We start from the raw sequence: 18,804 nt of genomic DNA on the forward strand, positions 1-18,804 counted from the left end.
TCCGTCCGATACCGGTTTATCTGCAGCATCCTTCTGCCTTTTTGCTCCTTGTTGTTTTGTCTGAGAACGGATCTGCTGTGTCACAGGCTGGCCTGGAACAACCCAAGAGACCCTCCGGCTTCCGCCTCCCGAGTGCTGGGATTAAAACGTGTGCCGTGGTGCCAACGGCCCTTTTCCAAATGGGCAAATGGCTGTGGTGCCTCAGCGCGCAGACTCACGGCTTGACTGTTCTTTCAGGTACTGCTGAGCCGAGGCCTGGCCAGATCCCGGCCCTGTCTGTCCAAAGGCACTTTAACAGCAGCCTTCTCTCTGGCGTTGCGGTAAGAAACCAGCTGCCCCAGCACTCCCCTCACCCTCTTGCTCTTTCTGCCACCTTGTCAGAATTTGCAGGAAGTGTTTGTCTTAGTGACAGTGACATTTTGTGAGAACTGAGACTTTGCTCAGCCTTCTGTGTGAATATTTTTCCTTGTGATCTGAGGGAAGCAATTCACAGTGAATTAGGCTCCATCCTGCTGGTGACTGAACAGAGTTGTTTTTCATTTTGAGTTGCTAAGAGTGAAGGAAGGACCAGCTCAAGGCAGGGGGACAGTTAGGAGGACGCTTTGGGTACACAGGTGGGAGTTGCTGGCCACAGAGGGCATGTGGGGGAAAGGGTGCTGTTTGTCTCCATTTTGTTGCTACAAAGCTATTAAGTGTGTAAACACGAAAGGCTTCCTTAGGGAACACAGAGCTACAGTTCCAAGAACTACCAAGGGGAGAAACTGCGTTCCCAACTGCTCTAGATTGTGTAATCTGCTGAGAGGATTGCTGACATGGAGAGAGGTTGGTAACTGATCCTGGGAGAAAGGGAGCCATTGTCAAGCCAGCTCAGGATGAGAAGCCTCCCTGCCCCCTCCAGAGGATGCTGGGTGCCGGGAACTTCAAGACCTGAGGTTCTCACAAGGCCCTTGGGCTTTTCTGGAGTCCCTTACCTTGTGGGTGTGTGGAGTCTTATCCCCCGTCTGTGTTCTGTGGAACCTGTTGTCATCTTCTGGAAAGGGCTGGAAGGCCAACAGTCGCAGCTTTGAGGGCCACTTGGCCTCTGGACAGGCACCGTGAAGACCTCGTGGTCCAGGCTTAGAGCTTTCACCATCTTGGCCACATCAATTGGCTGGGCTGGAAAGCCCCTGGGAGTGACCTCCAGGGCCACAGGGCTGGGCATGGTGGCACTGGCCTGTGAGGATCAGTCAGTCACATGTGGCTAGGAGATGGAGGCAGCCTGGGGCACAGTGCGCCCTGGTTCAGCGCTGCTGGGTCTGCAGTTCTCTGGCAGCACGTTCTGCTGACCTCCTCGTAGGGTCAGGCGCCCCAAGCTGCTGCTGTATTGGACAGTGCTTTCCTTCCTCCAGTCTGCAGGTCAGTGAGCGTGGGCAGGACCCTAAAATAAGATGTAGAGTCGGCAAGATGGCTCCCTGGGAAAAACACTCACGTGGGCCTAACAGTTCACAGAAAGGTGGACAGAGAGGACGTCTCAAAACTGTCCTCTGACCCCAGCCCTCAGCTGGCGCACCCACACATGCATGTACACGTGCGCACTATAGTAGTCAATAAAATTAAAAAGATGCACAGTGTTGCCTTTGTCAGGAATATGGTGAAAATCCTGGAAGATGTGATGTATTAAGTCCTCAGGTACTAAGCTCTTCAGTACTAAGTCCTCCAGTGCTAAGTCCTCCAGTACGTGTAGCTGGAAATCATGACCTCACATTCTTCTGGGGTTTCTCACACCCATTGGTTTCTTCCCTACCACAGTCTCTTATGCTGGTTTTATAAAGTCCAGAGAGGTCAAAACACTTACTCTCAGTCACACAGCAGGGAGAGGTCAGGCTAGGATTAAATCTTAGTCAGTCTAACTCGGGAGCCCACACAGCTCTTTATTCCTAATGCTTGCCTTGCACAGTCGACACTTGTATTCTAAGAGCAACGTGCGTGTCTTGGTAAATGGCACAGAGGACCCTTCCCAACCATGTTGTTTCCCAGGGCAGCACAGCATCTGTCCTGAGTCCCTCCTTGTTCTTTTATGTTTTTGGCATTTATGTATATACTTTAAATGCTAATGTCAGGCTATAGATACCATAATAAACTTTGTGCTCACAGTGGGAGGTATCTGTGTGTCGTCACCCTGGGACACACTAGGGTGCGACTGAAGCTTTCTCTCATAGCAAGGGTTTTTTCCTTGTTTGTTTGTTTGTTTGTTTCTTCCAAATTTTTTCAGTATAAGCATTTTCTCAGGTCAGTCACTTCTGAACTGACCTTTCCTAGCTGTGCAGCATCGCCCACGTGGCGTCTGTGCAGCATTGTCCCCATGGCGTCTGTGCAGCGTTGTCCCCATGGCGTCTGTGCAGCGTTGTCCCCCGTGGCATCTGTACAGTGGTGGCATCTGTGCAGTGGTGGCATCGGTGCATTGTTGTCCCCCGTGGCATCTACGCAGCGTTGTCGCCGGGGCATCTGGACAGCATCACCTCTGTGGTGTCTGTACAGCATTGTCCCCCATGGCCTCTGTGCACCCACTGGCTTAGCACGCTGCCCTCTCTGTCTAGCCCTGTAGTTGCTGCACAGTTCTCAGACAATCTGATGCGACCGTTCGTCATCCACATCATGTCAGTGCCTGCTCTCATGACTCATCTCAGCACAGTGACCCCTGAGGTAAGCATGCCAATTCTGTCTCTGTTTGTTTGCTAACCTCCAAAAGCAAAACAGTACCTCTGCCGATTCCCACTCCTTCCCCCCAGCTTTCTCGGTAGCTGTTGGAGACACGTTCCCGTGACCAGCTACAAAATCAGGTTCCCGTTCTCATCCCCTCCCTCCCTTGTGCCTAGCGCAGTATTCTGTTCAAGCGAGGGCAGCAAGCCCTGGGCAGGCCCGAACCTCATGGGGAAGCCCTGGCCGTGTTAACCGTCTGCCATTGCTTGCAGCGTCTCAGTGTTTTAGAATCCCATGACATGCTTCGCAAATTCATCATCTTTCTGAGAGACAGAGACCACTGCCTCGATGCCTGTGAAAGTTTAGAAGGCTGCCATACCCTGTGTCTCATGGGTGAGTCTAGGAGACGGGGTTTGGGCTGGTTATGGCCGGCGGGGGGTGGGGGGGGGCCCTCAGGTACGTTAGGTCATTAGTGGCCTGCAGGAGGTAACGTCACAGCAGACCCCTCTCCGTAGTGCAGCTAGATGAGCAGTCAGAACCACACGTGGATGTGGCAGACTGGCCACGCGTGTGCTGAGCTGGCTACACCCTTCCCTAGAAGGGAGGAAGCCGTGGCTCAGATCAGAGTGGAGCCGTCTACCTCACAGTGTCAGTGTTTGGATAGGAGCTTAGAACACAGGGCTGCACCTAGTGCTCTGGCCTGAGCAAGAGTGTTTAGAGCTGGCCCCCTCGGGCCGGTCAAGCTGGCCTTGGTTACAGCGTTGGTGTTTCTTGGGCTGGACACTAAGGGGAGAGTACTTGGTAAACACTGAATGCATCCATCTCCCAGGACATTTTGCTAATGCCATGTCTTGTGTCACTGTCATGTTAAAATGTGATGCTAAGTATCGTTTCCCTCCGTGTGCTGAGGTGAGGAAGCCATTTCAGGTGGTTTGAGAGCTGTGTAGCTCATCTGTGGCCACACTGCGGTTTAAAGTCAGGTCGGCCTGGCTCCTGCCGCTGCAGCCCCTGGTCCTGACAGAAATCCCTCACAGACATGCTCCTTCTCACAGCGCCTGAGCCCCAGGCGGAGAACAGGGCTGGGGATTGATCCCACAATGCACCGGTCTGGCCGGTACATTCAGCCCTCTGTCTTTGTAGGCAACCTCCTACACTTGGGCTCCCTCAACCCCAAGGTGTTAGAGGAAGAAACAGATGGGTTTGTGAGCTTGCTCACACAGATGCTGTGCTACTGTCAGAAGTACGTGTCCCAGAAGAAGTCCAACCTGACCCACTGGCACCCTGTGCTCGGCTGGTTTTCCCAGTCTGTGGATTACGGGTATGTCCCAGAGAGAGGCTTCTGCCGCCCCCTCCCTCCCACCTCCCTCCTCCTTCCCTCCCACCTCCCTCCCTCCTTCCCTCCGTCCCTCCCTTCCTCCCACTTCCTGTTCTCTTGCAGCTCTTGTGGGTTTGTGTGTTTATTGCACAGTATCGACAGCCTGGGGATTCGGCTCACTGGAGAGGGCCCTGGGCTCAAGCCCCACAGCCAAGAGGACATTAAATAGCTCATAGTCCTCATATGAAAATGACTGGTCACTCAGCCTTTCATCCTTGTCCTTTAGTGAGAGCTGTTACAGAGAGAGATTAGAGAGTGTGATTTTTCACTTGGGCTTTTTTCATTAGTAACTTGTCCGTGATACTTTATCTTCTTCAGCATCACTTTCACTGATTGACAAGGCAGCTGTGCCCTGCAGGGGCTGAGACAGGGCAAATGATTTAAAGGGATAGGAGCCTCCAGACCCTCCCACAAGGTAGAGGATGAATGCCATAAACTCAGAGTCACTAGAAAGGCCAGAATGCAGGGACAGAGGTGAAGTCAGCACCACACAGACAGAGTATGTGTCCTGGGGTGGCCCCTGTTCGGTGTGCCCAAGGTAGGGCTCCTTCTTTTGTACCTGAGTGACATCCTTGAGACCTGTCAGACATTACAAGGCACTGCTGAGGAAGGCCGCTTGTGTGTGACACCCCACCTGGAGAACAAGAGTGCGTGCACTGGGCAAGCGGGGCAGCAAGCCCCACTTCAGGACACTCTCCTCCCCCGAGCCCTCGTGTGACACGTGAGCAGTGCACATCATGCCTCCAGTAAGGTTGTCTGTGGCTACACTGTGTAGCGCTGCGCACTCTGGGCCCTAATGGAGCTGCCCCCGTGTCTCCATATTGCATGGCAGGCCTGGCTTGTGCTCAGGGGGTGTGGCTGTTCCCACAGATAGAGGGAGCCAGCCTAGGGTCTTGATGGAGACTAGGAGTCAGGGTGGTGCTGGGAGTACAGCCTGCAGCAGAGAGCCATCTGAGACAAGGAGACACTGCTGCTATGGAACCGTCGAGATCGAGGTGTTGGACCAGCTGAGAAACAGGGCAGTGCAGCTGGCAGGAGACAGCCTTTGCCTGACAGGGCTGAGGGCAGCTCCAAGATGGCCGCCTCAGGGAAGGAAGGCAGCATGGGAGGCTGGCCTGAGTGACAGGCACATGTGGACTGGGTGCCTTTTCAGACCCAGCCCTCGGCGGCAGTTTCTTCATTCCACTTCCTTTCACAAGAAATTCCCTTGGATTTTCTGTTGGTTGGTTGATTCATTATAGAGCTCAGGCTAGCCTCTCCCTGGCACCCTCCAGCCTCCTGAGAGCTGGGATTACAGTCGTGTGACGCATCCACTCTGTTCCTACTTAGCCTCTCTGGGCGTGAGTGCCAGCCCAGGCTGTACCTTTGTTTGGAGGGTCCCAGGGAAGGGACTGGGGCTCTCCCTGGCAGGCAGTGTGGGTGGCCCTGACAGGCCTGTCTCCTGCTCTGTTGTAGCCTCAACGAATCCATGCACCTGATCACCAAACAGCTGCAGTTCCTGTGGGGGGTGCCTCTCATCCGCATTCTCTTCAGCGACATCCTCAGCAAGAAGTTGCTGGAGCACCCGGAGCCAGCGCCGCCTCAGCCGTCCTCCCCACAGAACGTGCTCCCAGTGAAGAGTGAGTGCCAAGTGGCTCCTGCGTCTTCCTGTGAGAAAGCCTCACTGCCTGTGCGACCACCACCATCTGCAGGGCCACATTCAGCAGGGCGGTGACGGTCATGGGATAGAAATAAGAGCCAGCGAGATAGGACGAGGCCGTCATTGTGCTCAGGGGGTCGCTCTGCTGTCTCTGAGCTTCGGCTCGGCTGCACACTCCCCGTAGCCAGCCAGGGCTCTGTGGACCCTTTCTTCTTACTGCCAGGGAGGAGCAGAAAGGGGAACTTTAAGCTCTTCTGACTTTAGTCATAAACCTCCCTCCCACACAGGCCTCCTCCAAGAAGCCGCCAAGGCACAGGCCGGGTGGCACCTCAGCAGGGTAGCGGTGGGCTCCTTGGAGAGAAGGGCTTCTTGTTCTGCTGTGATCGAGGGGTGTGACCAGCACACGCTCCATGGTTCTGCCTGCACTGGGAACCTGGGGAGAAGTGGCAGTGAGCGTGGACTCTACGCTCACACGACTTCATCTGCCCAAGAACAGGAAAGCCAAAGGCTGAAGGGGATGCCATTTGGCCAGGATCAGGACCTGAGGGTGTCCACAGCACTCCCTCCAAAATAGCGCCTAGGCCCAGCCCTGCCTCCCCTGCCCGTTGGAATTCAGTCCCCAGCACTTCCCTTCTGACTTGGTGAGGCTCCGTGACTGCCATGTCTGTGCTGAGCACGCCTCCCTTATGCTGAAAAGTACAGTGATGATCTGAAGGAGTCACCGTGCTGCACTGAAAACGCAGGCCAGCATCTTCCCAGTGCATCCCAAAGACGCGCAGTGAGCACATGCCGCAGCCACCCCCCAACTGTGGCCGTGCTTCTCCTTGACAGGCGGGAGCTCGTAGATGGCTGACCTTCTGCTGTGCGTCTTCTTCCCTCCGTGCCAGGTCTCCTCAAGCGTGCATTTCAGAAGTCAGCTTCAGTGCGGAACATCCTGAGGCCTGTCGGGGGCCGACGTGTGGACTCCGCTGAGGTGCAGAAGGTCTGCAGCATCTGTGTGCTCTACCAGACCTCGCTGACGACTCTCACCCAGATCCGCCTACAGATCCTCACAGGTCAGAACCCGAGGCTGTCGCTCTCACTTATAAAATTAGTGGGCAGTTTTTCCTAGAAAAACTTGACCTCTTCTTCCTGGTTTCCTTGACTCAGAAAATAGATTTTGTTGGTGGGCATTTTTGAGCTATTCTTAGAAATTAGTGAGCCCTCGATAGATCAAGCCACCCTCGGTCATAGCACTGCCATCTTGTCCCCCTTACTGGCTGTGTGCGCACATGTCGGATGTGCTTATGCAGGCTCATCTCATCTTCCCCTCCCTGTCGTCACTCACAAGCATCCATCTCAACTGAGACCTCAGAGACACTCATCGCAGGGATACGTCCCTTCTGTGAGGACAGAATTGGGGGTCTAGGGCTTTTAAGGTGCAGCCCAGGCGTTGTGGTATGAGTTGGTCTTTATGTGGTCTTTCTAATTGGGCAAGCCACTTGCTTCAGAAAGGAGTCTAAACTCTGCTCCATTGTGTGTTTTTCAATCCACAACTGCCACTGCTTCTGTCCTTAATGCTTACGTATTCACTCCAGACAGGCTTGTCTGTGCAGGGCACAGGACACTGAGGTAAGGGACTGCTAGGGCCTGTCTCCAGGAGACGGTCTGCAATGGAGCGATGAGCAGACGGCAGCAACACCGTCCAGAGTGGTGAAGGAGGGAGAGGCCATGGCTGGGCAGGAGCAGTCCTCGCCTCGCACTGCTGCTGTTGATGGCCGCCCAGTGCTTTGTGAAAGGGCTGTCTGCTGGCGTAGGATGTGGCCCTGAGCGAGACTTCTCTCCGTGACAGGCTGATGGCCAGGTGGCCCCCAGTGGCGGCAGTAGTGATGAGGCAGAGAGACTCAAGACTGATGCCCCTTGCTTCTTGTGCAGCAAAGAGTTCAGAAACCTTCAGTTTAAAAACACATGAGTGGCAGTGGGGCACGTCTTTAGTCCCAGCACTCAGGGAGGCAGAGGCAGGCCGATCTCTTGAGTTCGAGGCCAGCCTAGTCCACAGAGCTACTTCCAGAACAGCCAGGGCTACACAGAAACCCTGTCTCAACAACAACAACAAAACCAAAACCCACATAAAGGAATGAGCAAACACACAGTACAGTAGGAAAATAAAACACCTTACTGAATACAAGAAGAAAGCAACTGCCCCTGTGTGACAGCCTCACAGGCAGATATGGGGCAGGGCCCATGAGGGTGGGGCAGATTTGGAAAAAGGGAGTGGAGGGTGCAGTACAGCTTTATTGTCACCCTCTATGCCTGACTTAAGACCACAGCTGCAGGAGTGGACACCGCAGCATCTTATTCTCAAAGCGTCATTTTCAGATTCCCCCACAGGAAGAATTTTGTCATGAGCTCCCTTTAAAAAGACAGGATGGTAACCTCTGAATCCTCCCCAAGAGCCTCTCAGGTCCTGGGCGCTGGGCTCTCCGTCCCTGCCTCCAGCTGAGCAGTGAGGCCAGAGATGCCCGGGCCCCATGGCTGATGTGTCACCTCTGGTCCTCACACCCCAACCAGATCCACCTGGAAACTGCCTCCTTACGATTCAGCCAGTTCGTGAGTCAGCACCCTTAAGTAGCACTAATGGGGGTTTCCCAGAGTCCCACCCCAGGCATCATGTCTTCCCCAGGCAGGCTTACTTGAGCCTAAGCCTGAGGATGCCTTACCTGCTGAGAGGCGTGAGGTCAAATGCAGAGCTGCCACCTTGCGGGGAGGTCCTCAGCTGCATCTGCAGCATGCTTGTGGGGAGGTCCTCTGTTGCATCTGCAGCATGCTTGTTGGCCAGAGATGTGCCCGTCTGTAGCCTGTGTGTCCAGGCCTTGGAGCCCCTGAAAAACAGATTAGAAGTTCCTCCTGTGGGGCTGGAGAGATGGCTTAGAGGTTAAGAGCACCATCTGCTCTTCTGAAGGTCCCAAGTTCTATTCCCAGCAACCACATGGTGGCTCACAACCACCTATAATGAGATCTGGTGCCTTCTTGTGGTGGGCAGGCACACGTGTGGGCAGAATACTGTATAAATAATAAATAAATCTTAAAAAAAAAAAATTCCTACTGTGCCTGCCACTTGCCTTGGGTAGTCTGGAGGGTCTCAGCTGCAGACATCCACTGCTCTTCTGGTGTTAGCAGCTCAGGAGCAGGGGGAGGGAGCTCATCTCGCTGCAGGTGAGCCTGCTCACAGACCCAAGCCCGCCCCATTTACTAGCATAAGTGCTCTCTTGCTGGGACACTGCCAGATCTCTGTGTTCCCTTCATTCCTGTGTCTGCTAGCACTGAGTGAGTAGTGGTGTCCAAGAAAACAAGGAAATGGCTGAGTCAGAGCCACAGCAGCAAGCCCTAGGCAGCCAGGGTGGCCACATACAGGGGGTACCAGGCTGGGGTGCACGCTGCCTGCCCTTCCTGGAAGCTGCACCCAGAACTGTATCTGGTCCTGAGTGTTGTCAGTGTGCAGCCAAACTCTTTGTTATTGCTTATTTATTTGTATGTATGTATGTTTGTTTGTTTGTATGTTTGTTTGTCTGTTTTGGAGCAGGGTCTCCTTTTGTAACAGCCCTGGCTGTCTGGAATTTACTTATAGTCCAGGCTAGCCTCAATCTCAGAGATCCGCCTGCCTCTGCCTCTGGAGTGCTGAGATCAAACGTGTGCACCACCACTGCCCAAATGTTAATCTAACAATAGAGATTGCCTGGCCTGTCATGCTTTTAAAGTACCCTCTGACAGTAGCTGGTTCCTGATTTAAACATGCTGCTGCGGCACGCAGACTTGGGCTTTTTGTCTGGCGGACTCCAGCCATGGCCTAGGGGCTGTCACTGGGCCCACTTAAAAAGTGGGAGCTGCACTGGGCTCTGTGGCTGGGGGCTGCTCAGGAGCCGTGCAGAGTGGAGTCTGGCACTTGTGAACGTCCACCTGTGTCAGCTGCCTCTGCTGTGGTGGCTCTCGGGGTGCTCCGGCCTTCTCTTGCATGCTGGCTTAAGTGTTGTGTTTTCCCGCTGGAAGGGAAGAAATAGCAGAGCAGCTGGAGTCCCCGCCTGAAGCTCGGGTTTCTCTCCCTTTCCAGGGCTTACGTACCTTGATGACCTGCTGCCCAAGCTCTGGGCTTTTATCTGTGAGCTGGGGCCCCATGGAGGGCTAAAGCTCTTCTTGGAGTGCCTGAACAGTGACACCGGAGAGTCCAAGCAGCTCCTGGCCATGCTGATGCTGTTCTGTGACTGCTCGCGGCACCTCATCACGTAGGTTGATGTGGGCTGGGCGCCCTGGCTAGGACTCAGGGGCGCATCAACAACACGGGGAAGCAAATAACTGCGCCTGTGTGGCGGGGTCACTGTAAGACATGGCCAACGGCTGGGCGGCTAGGCGTGGTGATACATACCTGTAATGGCAGCTACTCAGGGAGGCTGGAGCAGGAGAAATCACTTGAGGTCCTAAGTTCCAGGCCAGCCTAGGCAACATAGCAAGAGCCCATGACCCCCTGCACCTCCCACCAGAAGAGTAGACAGGAAGACATTCGCAAATCAGGTGGCATGTGCCAGGTGCTCAGAGACTGTTAGGTACTTTCAGGGCAGCTGCTGTGGGCTTTTGGAGTCTCTGGAGATGTGTTCAAATCACACCTCAGCCATTTACTCACTGACAGGTATATTACAGGAAAGTCCCAGACTCAGAAACCAGGGTGCAAAACCTGGTCCAGTGGTTTCCTATCTACAGAGGAAAGGCACTGGGAACAGCCCCAGCCCCCACCCCTGGGGCTTGTGTGAGGATTAAAGGATTAATGCGTGTCCAGTGCCACAGCTCAGTGAGCATGCTGGCTCGACCTCATTGGTAGAACAGAGGTGACACCACCCACCACGTCAAGAGTAAATAAGCCTGGACATTCACCACAATCCTTGTGTTCCCTTCTGCATTTGCTGCTGTCTGTCTTCCACTCTCCCTAAAGATCATTTGGAAAGATCTAGAATGGAACTCAAGTAGCTATATTCAGACGAGAAGACCTTGTATCACGAGGGTTCAGGGGCATGTAGCTAGACGACTGGGTGCCTTAGAAGAAGGGGTCTGGTGACCAGATTAAACACCCTAAAGGCTGAGGCAAGGCTAAGACAAGCCCGAGCTGTGTTCTAAAGCTTGTCGCGAGCTTTCCAGAAATTTTCAGTGGAGGCCTATCATGTTCGTTCGTTCGTTTGTTCATTCGTTTGGTCACTCACTCACTCACTCATACTTTCTTTCAAACATGCATTTGCTCACAAGCACCAAGTGCCACTGGTCTCTTTCCTAGATGGATAAGGTTTCCCAGCACACCTCAAGAAGCACTGATGGATTCAAGGCTCCTTTATACTCAGGCATGGATGAGGTGTGACGGACAGTGGGCCACAGGCAGCCTTAGTTGTTTTCCTTAATTCTGTCTTCCTGCTCTGAACAGTTTCAAGTAAGCAGAAGCTAGAGAGCTTGCAGAGCCCTCACCACCTCACCAGCTCATGGCCAGACTTGCTCTTTAACCCCGCAGTGCCCCTCCCTGCCCAACTCTGGCGCAGATAGATCATAGACACATGTCATTCGTGTCTGCAAGCCTTGCAGAGTGTGTCTAGCAAGGCTGGCACTTTCTGCCTTTTTTCTTTCTTTTTCTGTTTGTTTTGTCGAGAAGACAGTGAGGTCTCCCTTGTTTTCCTTTCTCGATGGAAAATTCTGAACAGTTTTCTGCCTCGTGTAGCATCCTCGATGACATTGAAGTTTATGAAGAACAAATCTCCTTCAAGCTGGAAGAGCTGGTCACCATCTCCTCTTTCCTCAATTCCTTCGTTTTTAAGATGATCTGGGACGGGATTGTAGGTAAGGCGGAGGCGCCACCATTCCCTGGTGCTGCCTAGAGTCAGTCAGTCTGCCCTCAGCCGGAGAGTGCACGTCACTCACATGAAATAATGGTGTGGTGGCAAAGCTGTCACTCTGCCAGCTCCCCCAGGCCATGCTAGGGACTGAGCTCTGTCCTGAAACACCTCCCCCCTTTACGTCTGTGCTTTGGTTTCCATGGGGATGGGGCTGTGTCAGTTCCTGCTGTGGGCACGTCTCCTGTCTGAATATCTCTGCTGGGTCAGGACAAAAGTCCTGAGGGGAGAGGGGCCTTGGGATGGTGCACGCGTGGGATGTGGCAAGAGGGGCTTCCTTGAAAGACAGCCAGCCAGGCCCTAAGGGCACTGAAACACTTCCACTGAGGTCAGAGCTCTGAGCTCAGGTCTGCCCTTCTGTGTGTGCACAGAGACCGCCAAGGGTGAGACCCTGGAGCTGTTCCAGTCCGTCCACGGCTGGCTGATGGTGCTGTACGAGCGTGATTGCCGCAGGCGCTTTGCTCCCGAGGACCACTGGCTGCGGAAGTAAGCACAGGGTGGGGGGGCTGGGCACCTGGGCAGTGAGCCTCTCCCTTCTTGCACCTGTCCATTTGTCTGTGGAGAGCACTGCTGTTCCGTAAAGCGCCTGTCTGGGTGTCACTTCCCAGTCGCCCCTGTTCCACCAGTGTCATTCCAGTTAATTGATGGTGACAAGCCAGGTCACCGAAGCAGCTGTGTCTCACCTAGCCTGGGAAGAGAGCTTCCCTCCGCTGACCTGATCAACAGAGTGTGATAGTTACATGGGCATTTTTATCAGCAGAGTCACCGGGGTGAGAGCTGCCTCCAGGCTTGGGGTGGTGGGTTGGGACCCTCTGACGGCACGTCAGCATTTCTGTCAGGAACCCATCAGATCTCCTGAAATGGTTGCAGTCTGGCACCAGAGCAGAGCCTCACAGACTGTCCCACCGCTCTCTCTGCTGTGCTGCCGCCAAGCCAGCCACAGCCCGTGCATATAGGAATGAGCAGGTGTGGCCGGATCCCCGTAAGATTTACCCAAGTGGGCGACTGCCACACGGGCACGTGTGCACAGTGCCAGCCCTGTGCTATAGGAGGCTTCTCTGGCTTTAGTAACCATGCCCATGTCTCTCTCCGGAAGGGACCTCAAGCCAGCTGTGCTCTTCCAGGAGCTGGACAAGGACCGCAGGAGGGCTCAGCTGACCCTGCAGCACATCCCCCACGTGGTCCCTCATAAGAACGTGAGTGTCCCCGTGGGGTCTCTCCCCTCCGATAAACTTGGAAGTGTCTAAGGGACATCACTCAGCCCACACACACCGTGGTGTCATTTTTCACTTAGGCAGCTTGTACTGGGGTGCACAGACAGGGAAGGTGGTGTGCAGTCAGTCAGGTGACATGAGGTGTGTTCTGTGCAAGTCCCAGGACATAGACCTCTTGAGCTGCCAGGGAGAAGGGGCTGGCTCCCCGCAGAGTGGAGGAAAGAACGGACTCCACTAATTATCCTCGGACCTCCACACAGCAACGTGGCAGGTGCCCACACATGCCTGTACGCGCACACACATGCGTATACACGCCATTGCACTCTGCTTCCGTCCCCTCTTCTCCAGCCTGTCCCTCCTATACACATATGTTTATGTATTTTAGTCTGGTCTCTGCATGTGGACCTGGCTGGGTTCCCTTAGCTCGCTGGTCTCCATATCCACCCATTCTCCTGCTAGTGATGGATCACATTCTTCTTGACTGCTAGATAGACTTGCACTTGTTTTGTGTCCGTCCGCTGATGGTTGCACATCTAGGCTGGCTCCGTATCTCAGCTGTTGTGAGCTGTCCAGCAGTGGGCATGGCTGTGCAGGTGTCTGTGGTGTGCTGTCCAGCAGTGGGCATGGGTGTGCAGGTGTCTGTGGTGTGCAGGTGTCTGTGGTGTGCAGGTGTCTGTGGTGTGCAGGTGTCTGGTGTGCAGGTGTCTGTGGTGTGCAGGTGTCTGTGGTGTGCAGGTGTCTGTGGTGTGTAGGTGTCTGTGGTGTGCTGTCTTGCGTTCTTTCAGGTACAGGCCCTAAAGTTCTATAGCTGGAGCATAAGGTCGTCACACGTTTAGTTTTGCTGATTTCTGCAGTGGCTGAACCTGTTTACCTAGCCATGTACCCGGTTTTGCTGCTTTTGAGGATGTGTCTCTGCAGCCCAGGCTGGCCTGCACTGTGACCCTCCTACACTACCCTCCTTCCCTGTACTGCAGCACCACACCCAATTTGGTTTTGCTGTTCTCACTTGTATTTCACGAAGCCCCTGGTTTTTAGGACTAGCCCCATTTTTAAGATCTGTTTCTTATGTGTGTGGATATCTTACTTCTGTGCACCTCATGCATGTGGTGTGCATGCAAAGAGCAGAAGAGGGGGTCCAGTACCCTGCAACTGAACTTAGATGGCTGTGAGCTGCCACATAGGTGCTGGGACTCAAACTGGCTTCTCTACGAGAGCTGAGCCAGCACTCCAGCCCCAGCTGCCATGACGGCAGAGCTGGGGGGGGGGGAGGGTGCTCACCCAGCTGGCCTCACCAGGTGCTGAGCTGGTGCACGGGGCTGCGTTCTCTGCTGTGGGCCCAGAGACTTGTGCACGTGCTCCCAGTGGCTTGTGCACGTGCTCCCAGTGGCTTGTGCACGTGCTCCCAGTGGCTTGGGAAGCTGAGCTGAGAAGACAGCTTGTGGCTAGCCAGAGTAACATAAAGAGACTTGAGTCTCTTAATAAAACAAAGATGCTCGTCACAGTCGCAGGGCCAAGGGGACTGGGCTCTCTCCAAGTGGTGACTGAAAATCCTCACAGGAGGCAGGCAGAAAGGCCAAGGATCTTTATCTTGTAGGCGCGTTTTTTACATCTGACAGTGGGAAAAACTGAATGGTTTTTGTGTCTGGTGTTCATGACATTGATTTCCTTTGGAGCAGGCACAGCTATAGACAGCAGCCTGTGTTACTGGCTGTGCCCTGGGCTTCTAGGCCACACTGACTTCATGAGAATGGGGTTTGACAGCTCCTAGCTGTCTCTTAAACACACCTGAGTTCCTAGTTCGCAGAGGCTCTCTGGGGATGCTCACGGTTCCCTCAGGACGCCTCTGAGCTGCAGGACTCTGGCATCCCCGTTTACTTGGTGTCAGTCACTTCATGCTGAGTCTTGATTTGTTTTGTTTTGACATTGGTTGCTGACCCTTTTACTGGACCCCTTTGCTCATTTCAGAGAGTCCTCCTGTTCCGGAACATGGTTACCAAGGAGAAAGAGAAGCTGGGGCTTGTGGAGACCAGCTCTGCCTCCCCGCATGTCACCCACATCACTATCAGAAGATCCCGCATGCTGGAGGTGAGTGGCCCCTCAGGGAGAAGGGGACTCTGTTGGGTGGATGTAGCTGGGACCTCTTCCAAACTCTCCTGTCACTCTGTGGTGGGTGTGAAAACTCAGTGAGGCTCTTCGAGCAGGCCTTAGCCAGTCCGCTGCTGAGTAGCTGGCTGCTCAGTCTAGCATGTCCTCAGTGCTGGGGACTTCAGTGGCTTCCTTTGCCCGCCCCTCCCCCAGAGCCCCTGACTAAAGCACAGACTCCTAATGCCTCTGCAAAACCAGGACAAGAGCTCAGTGTAGTGGCTGCCTGCCTTTCCCAGGTCTGTGCTCACTGCATTGTCCTAGCCAACACTGTCCCAGACTCCATTTGTGAGTGTGCTGCAGACACTGGTGGCGTTGCTCTCACTGACAACAAAAATGCTTTCATCACAGACTCAAAGGCCTCTATAGGCGCAGCAGGAGATTCAAGTAATGTCACCCTCTTGAGCCACGCCTTCTCCAGGGTTCCACTGTGTGGCCACTTCATAAGTTAGAAGTAGGTGCCCTGTCCTTAAGCACTCCTCCTCTGTGTCACCCTGACTGTGTTGCTAGGACATTGCCTCGGGGCCTCTGATGTGTACCACACATGCCCATCGGTCGTGTAGGCCACAACTTAAGCAGTGCTGGTGATACTTACTAGGGCTGGGCTGGGTTCACTTGTCGTGATGCTCTTCAGACCATTGGTTGTGTTTGTGTATTCTGCCTGTGTGTGACGGCCATGTGACCAGCCACTGTCACATGTGTGCTGTGGCAGAGCAGCCTATGTCCTCTAGCAGTGCACTTGCTGTTTGTCTCGCCACTTGTTGGGTGACTTATTTTAGCTCCCGTTACTTGCGCTGTTAAGGTGCTGCCTGGAGCCGGGCACGGTGGCGCACACCTATAATTCCAGCACCTGGGAGGCAGAAGCAGGTGGTTCTCTGTGAGTTCAAGGCCAGCCTGGTCTACAAAGTGAGTCCAGTACTGCCATGGCTACACAGAGAAACCCTGTCTCGAAAAACCAAAAAAAGAAAAGAAAAGGAAACCTGTGCAAGAGAAGGTAGGGATAAGATGTAGAGGCTGTGGGCCAGGTGGCGCACACCTTTAATCCCAACACTTGGGAGGCAGAGGCAAGTGGATCGCTGTGAGTTTGAGGCCAGCCTGGTCTGCAAAAGTGAGTCCAGGACAGCCAAGGCTACACAGAGAGACCCTGTCTTGAAAAACTAAAAAAAAAAAAAAAAAAAAAAAAAAGATGTGGAGGCTGTGACTCAGTGGTAGTCTTGTTGCTGCACAGTTGCCCACGTGCGCCTCCTCAGTGAGTGTTTGGTTTATGTTCTAAACAAGGAAACATGCCCCCCACCCCCGCTGCTCCAGCCCAGTTCTCTCCACCTTAGCCCTCTCCATCTGCCTCCCTTAGGGAAGACAGCTCCACCAGCGCGTAGGCAAATGTTAGCAGACTGAGATCTGGCTTCCACGATGGAAATGATGAGAAAGAGAGTGGCATGTCGGCCTTGTCTCGGGAAATCTCAGTCCTCCATCAGATACGGCCAGGACCCACCTCCTAGAAGAATTGGGCGATGTGGGCAGTGTTGTGTACTGAGAGGGCCTCTTGGCTCCTCCCTCAAGTGCCACTGCTGAGGGCAGGTCACCTGATACCAGCTCTGCCTGGCTACACCCCACCTTGGGTATCACAGGAGCAGTCTGTGCACGCCATGAAAACGCGCTTAGTTTTGAGCCTGAGTTAGGCTGAGAGAGGGTCGTCTGTTCCATGCCCCTGGTTCCCTCGAGCTTTGCTTGTTGTGAACTGCAACTCTCACACCTTCCTGGCGTGTGTGTGTGAGGCCATGCTGCTGGTTGATTTCACCATCCTGCAGGAACACGCCCTTCTTCAGGTGAAGGCCGCCTAGTTACTCGGGACTGGAGGAAGTTCAGACAGGCTCTTATCCAGCCCTTGCCCCTCGCCCTGTCAGAGGCAGAGCCAAGGCCGTATAAACCCAGACCTTGAATCTACCCCCTCGGGTACTGGGGACAGCTTGCTGGCCTCCATTTCCACATGTTGGAGCCTGAGAGGGTGCTGGCTCTGTACTGTGGAGCGTGTGTGTGACCCTCACATAGCTACACAGAACCCGCAGGGCAGGGCTGCGCCAGAGGAGGCATGATGCATACTCCTTTACTACCTCTTGAGAGGCTGGTGTGGCTCAGACCAAGCAGGAGTCAGTGTACATCCAGCAGGTGTTCCTCGTGCTCTGCCACATAGCTGCTGCCAGGGTCAGACAGGAGAGAGAAGTCCTCCAGTGCCAGGGGCTTGTTGGAGCCCTGTGTCCTTCCTCCTGGTGGTGCCCAGGGATGCCTGCCCTGGCTGCTCCCAGTGCTGCAGCGGCTGCGTAGCAACGCTCCCCTACCCCTTCTCCATCTGTGTTGTTTTCCAGGCGGGGTCTCCCCTGTGCCTCAGGCTGGCCTGGGCTCACAGCGACGCTGCCTCACCTCACAGTGCCTATGCTCACTGCACCAGAGATGGCTTCCTGTTCCCCACAGGGGGCCTGGGAACTAAAAGGCCATCTCTTCCTGGGCTCAGCAACCTAAGACTCTGTCCCTGACCAGATACACAGTTACCGTAGGAGGGACTTTTGTGTCACTACACATGACAGGAAGACGGCAAGAATGCTCCAAACTAGGGCTCACTGTGCTGCCAGGCCGCTCATTGGCTTGTGACAAAGGCAGCCAGGATAGCACATGGATGTGGTCTGCTTTGTGTTAGCTAAATGTGACAGCACTGCTGCAGGATAAAAACCCCAGCTCTTCAGACATCAGGATCCAGAGTGACAGTCAGATGCCAGGAAGACCTGCAGAACCCAGAGGTATCCGCCTTAGTTAGGGTCACTGTTGCTGTGACAAAACACACTGACCAAAAATCATATGGGGAGGAAAGGGTTACATACCCTGAATCACTGTCCCCTGAGGAAACATATCCTGAATCACAGTACTCTGAGGAAACCAAGGCAGGAACCCACACAGGGCAGGAGCCTGGAAACAACAGCTGATGCAGAGGCCCTGGAGGATGCTGCTTGCTGGCTTGTTCTCCGTGCTGTGCTCAGCCCTCACTAAGGAATAGCCTACAGGCTCGCTACAGCCAGATCTTACGGAGGTAATTTTTCAAGTGAGGTTCCCTCCCCTCTGATGACTACAGCTTGTGTCAGGGTGACATAAACCTAGCCAGCACACGCGGTTTAGTCAGCTTGGGATGATCTAGATAGGAGGCTCAGTCACTGTCTGCACTTACTGACCTGGTTTCCAGGGCTACGGCTCCCACCCCACAAACCAGCAAAGCTCAGAGCTCTCCCTCCACCACTCTCCACTGTTCCTACCCTCACGCGCAGACCCAGCGCCACTACTGCGCCTGGGCTCGCTTCCTACCTCACCTCCTGCTGCCAGCCCGGCAGCCTCGACTTCTCCAGCCCCTTCCTCCAGTTGTCCAGGACCCAGGTTTTCATCTTGCCATGTCCTGAAAGCCTGGCTCTGCCCTGAGCTAAGAGAACTCTCCACCGTGATGCCAGAGCAACTATGTGTGACTGTCTGTTTCTCTGACTCTGTGTGTCCTCCAGGGGGCAGTCCCCTCATGCCTCGCATGGGCTGCCGTCCTGACCGCATGGTTAGACTTCGGGGTCGGCTGTCATTCTGTCTTGGTAGGACGGCTATGAACAGCTCCGGCAGCTTTCCCAGCACGCCATGAAGGGTGTAATCCGGGTGAAGTTTGTCAACGACCTTGGGGTGGATGAGGCTGGCATCGACCAGGACGGTGTCTTTAAGGAGTTTTTGGAAGAGATCATCAAGAGGGTGTTTGACCCAGCACTCAATCTGTTCAAGGTGGGTAGGGGGCGCCGGAGGGCACAGGGAACATTCAGAGTAACTTCCACCTCATGC

The 18,804-nt window shown here is 54.3% G+C and overlaps 1 protein-coding gene across 3 annotated transcripts in view; it reads left to right on the top strand.

Moving 5' to 3' along the window:
* The window catches only part of UBE3B (ubiquitin protein ligase E3B), a 43,152-nt gene that overhangs the window by 14,151 nt on the left and 10,197 nt on the right, over positions 1 to 18,804 (top strand). For all 3 annotated transcript variants that reach the window (XM_084761399.1, XM_084761400.1, XM_084761401.1), the window contains 12 exons: positions 238 to 320; positions 2,577 to 2,682; positions 2,952 to 3,072; positions 3,820 to 3,997; positions 5,510 to 5,673; positions 6,581 to 6,748; positions 9,781 to 9,952; positions 11,422 to 11,540; positions 11,965 to 12,079; positions 12,690 to 12,789; positions 14,773 to 14,892; positions 18,571 to 18,747. In XM_084761399.1, coding sequence (XP_084617525.1) covers positions 238 to 320; positions 2,577 to 2,682; positions 2,952 to 3,072; positions 3,820 to 3,997; positions 5,510 to 5,673; positions 6,581 to 6,748; positions 9,781 to 9,952; positions 11,422 to 11,540; positions 11,965 to 12,079; positions 12,690 to 12,789; positions 14,773 to 14,892; positions 18,571 to 18,747 — 1,623 coding nt within the window. The remainder of the gene's footprint in view (positions 1 to 237; positions 321 to 2,576; positions 2,683 to 2,951; positions 3,073 to 3,819; positions 3,998 to 5,509; positions 5,674 to 6,580; positions 6,749 to 9,780; positions 9,953 to 11,421; positions 11,541 to 11,964; positions 12,080 to 12,689; positions 12,790 to 14,772; positions 14,893 to 18,570; positions 18,748 to 18,804) is intronic.

Source organism: Acomys minous, assembly GCF_964271855.1.
Source record: "Acomys minous genome assembly, chromosome: 16".
Classification (NCBI taxonomy): Eukaryota; Metazoa; Chordata; class Mammalia; order Rodentia; family Muridae; genus Acomys; species Acomys minous.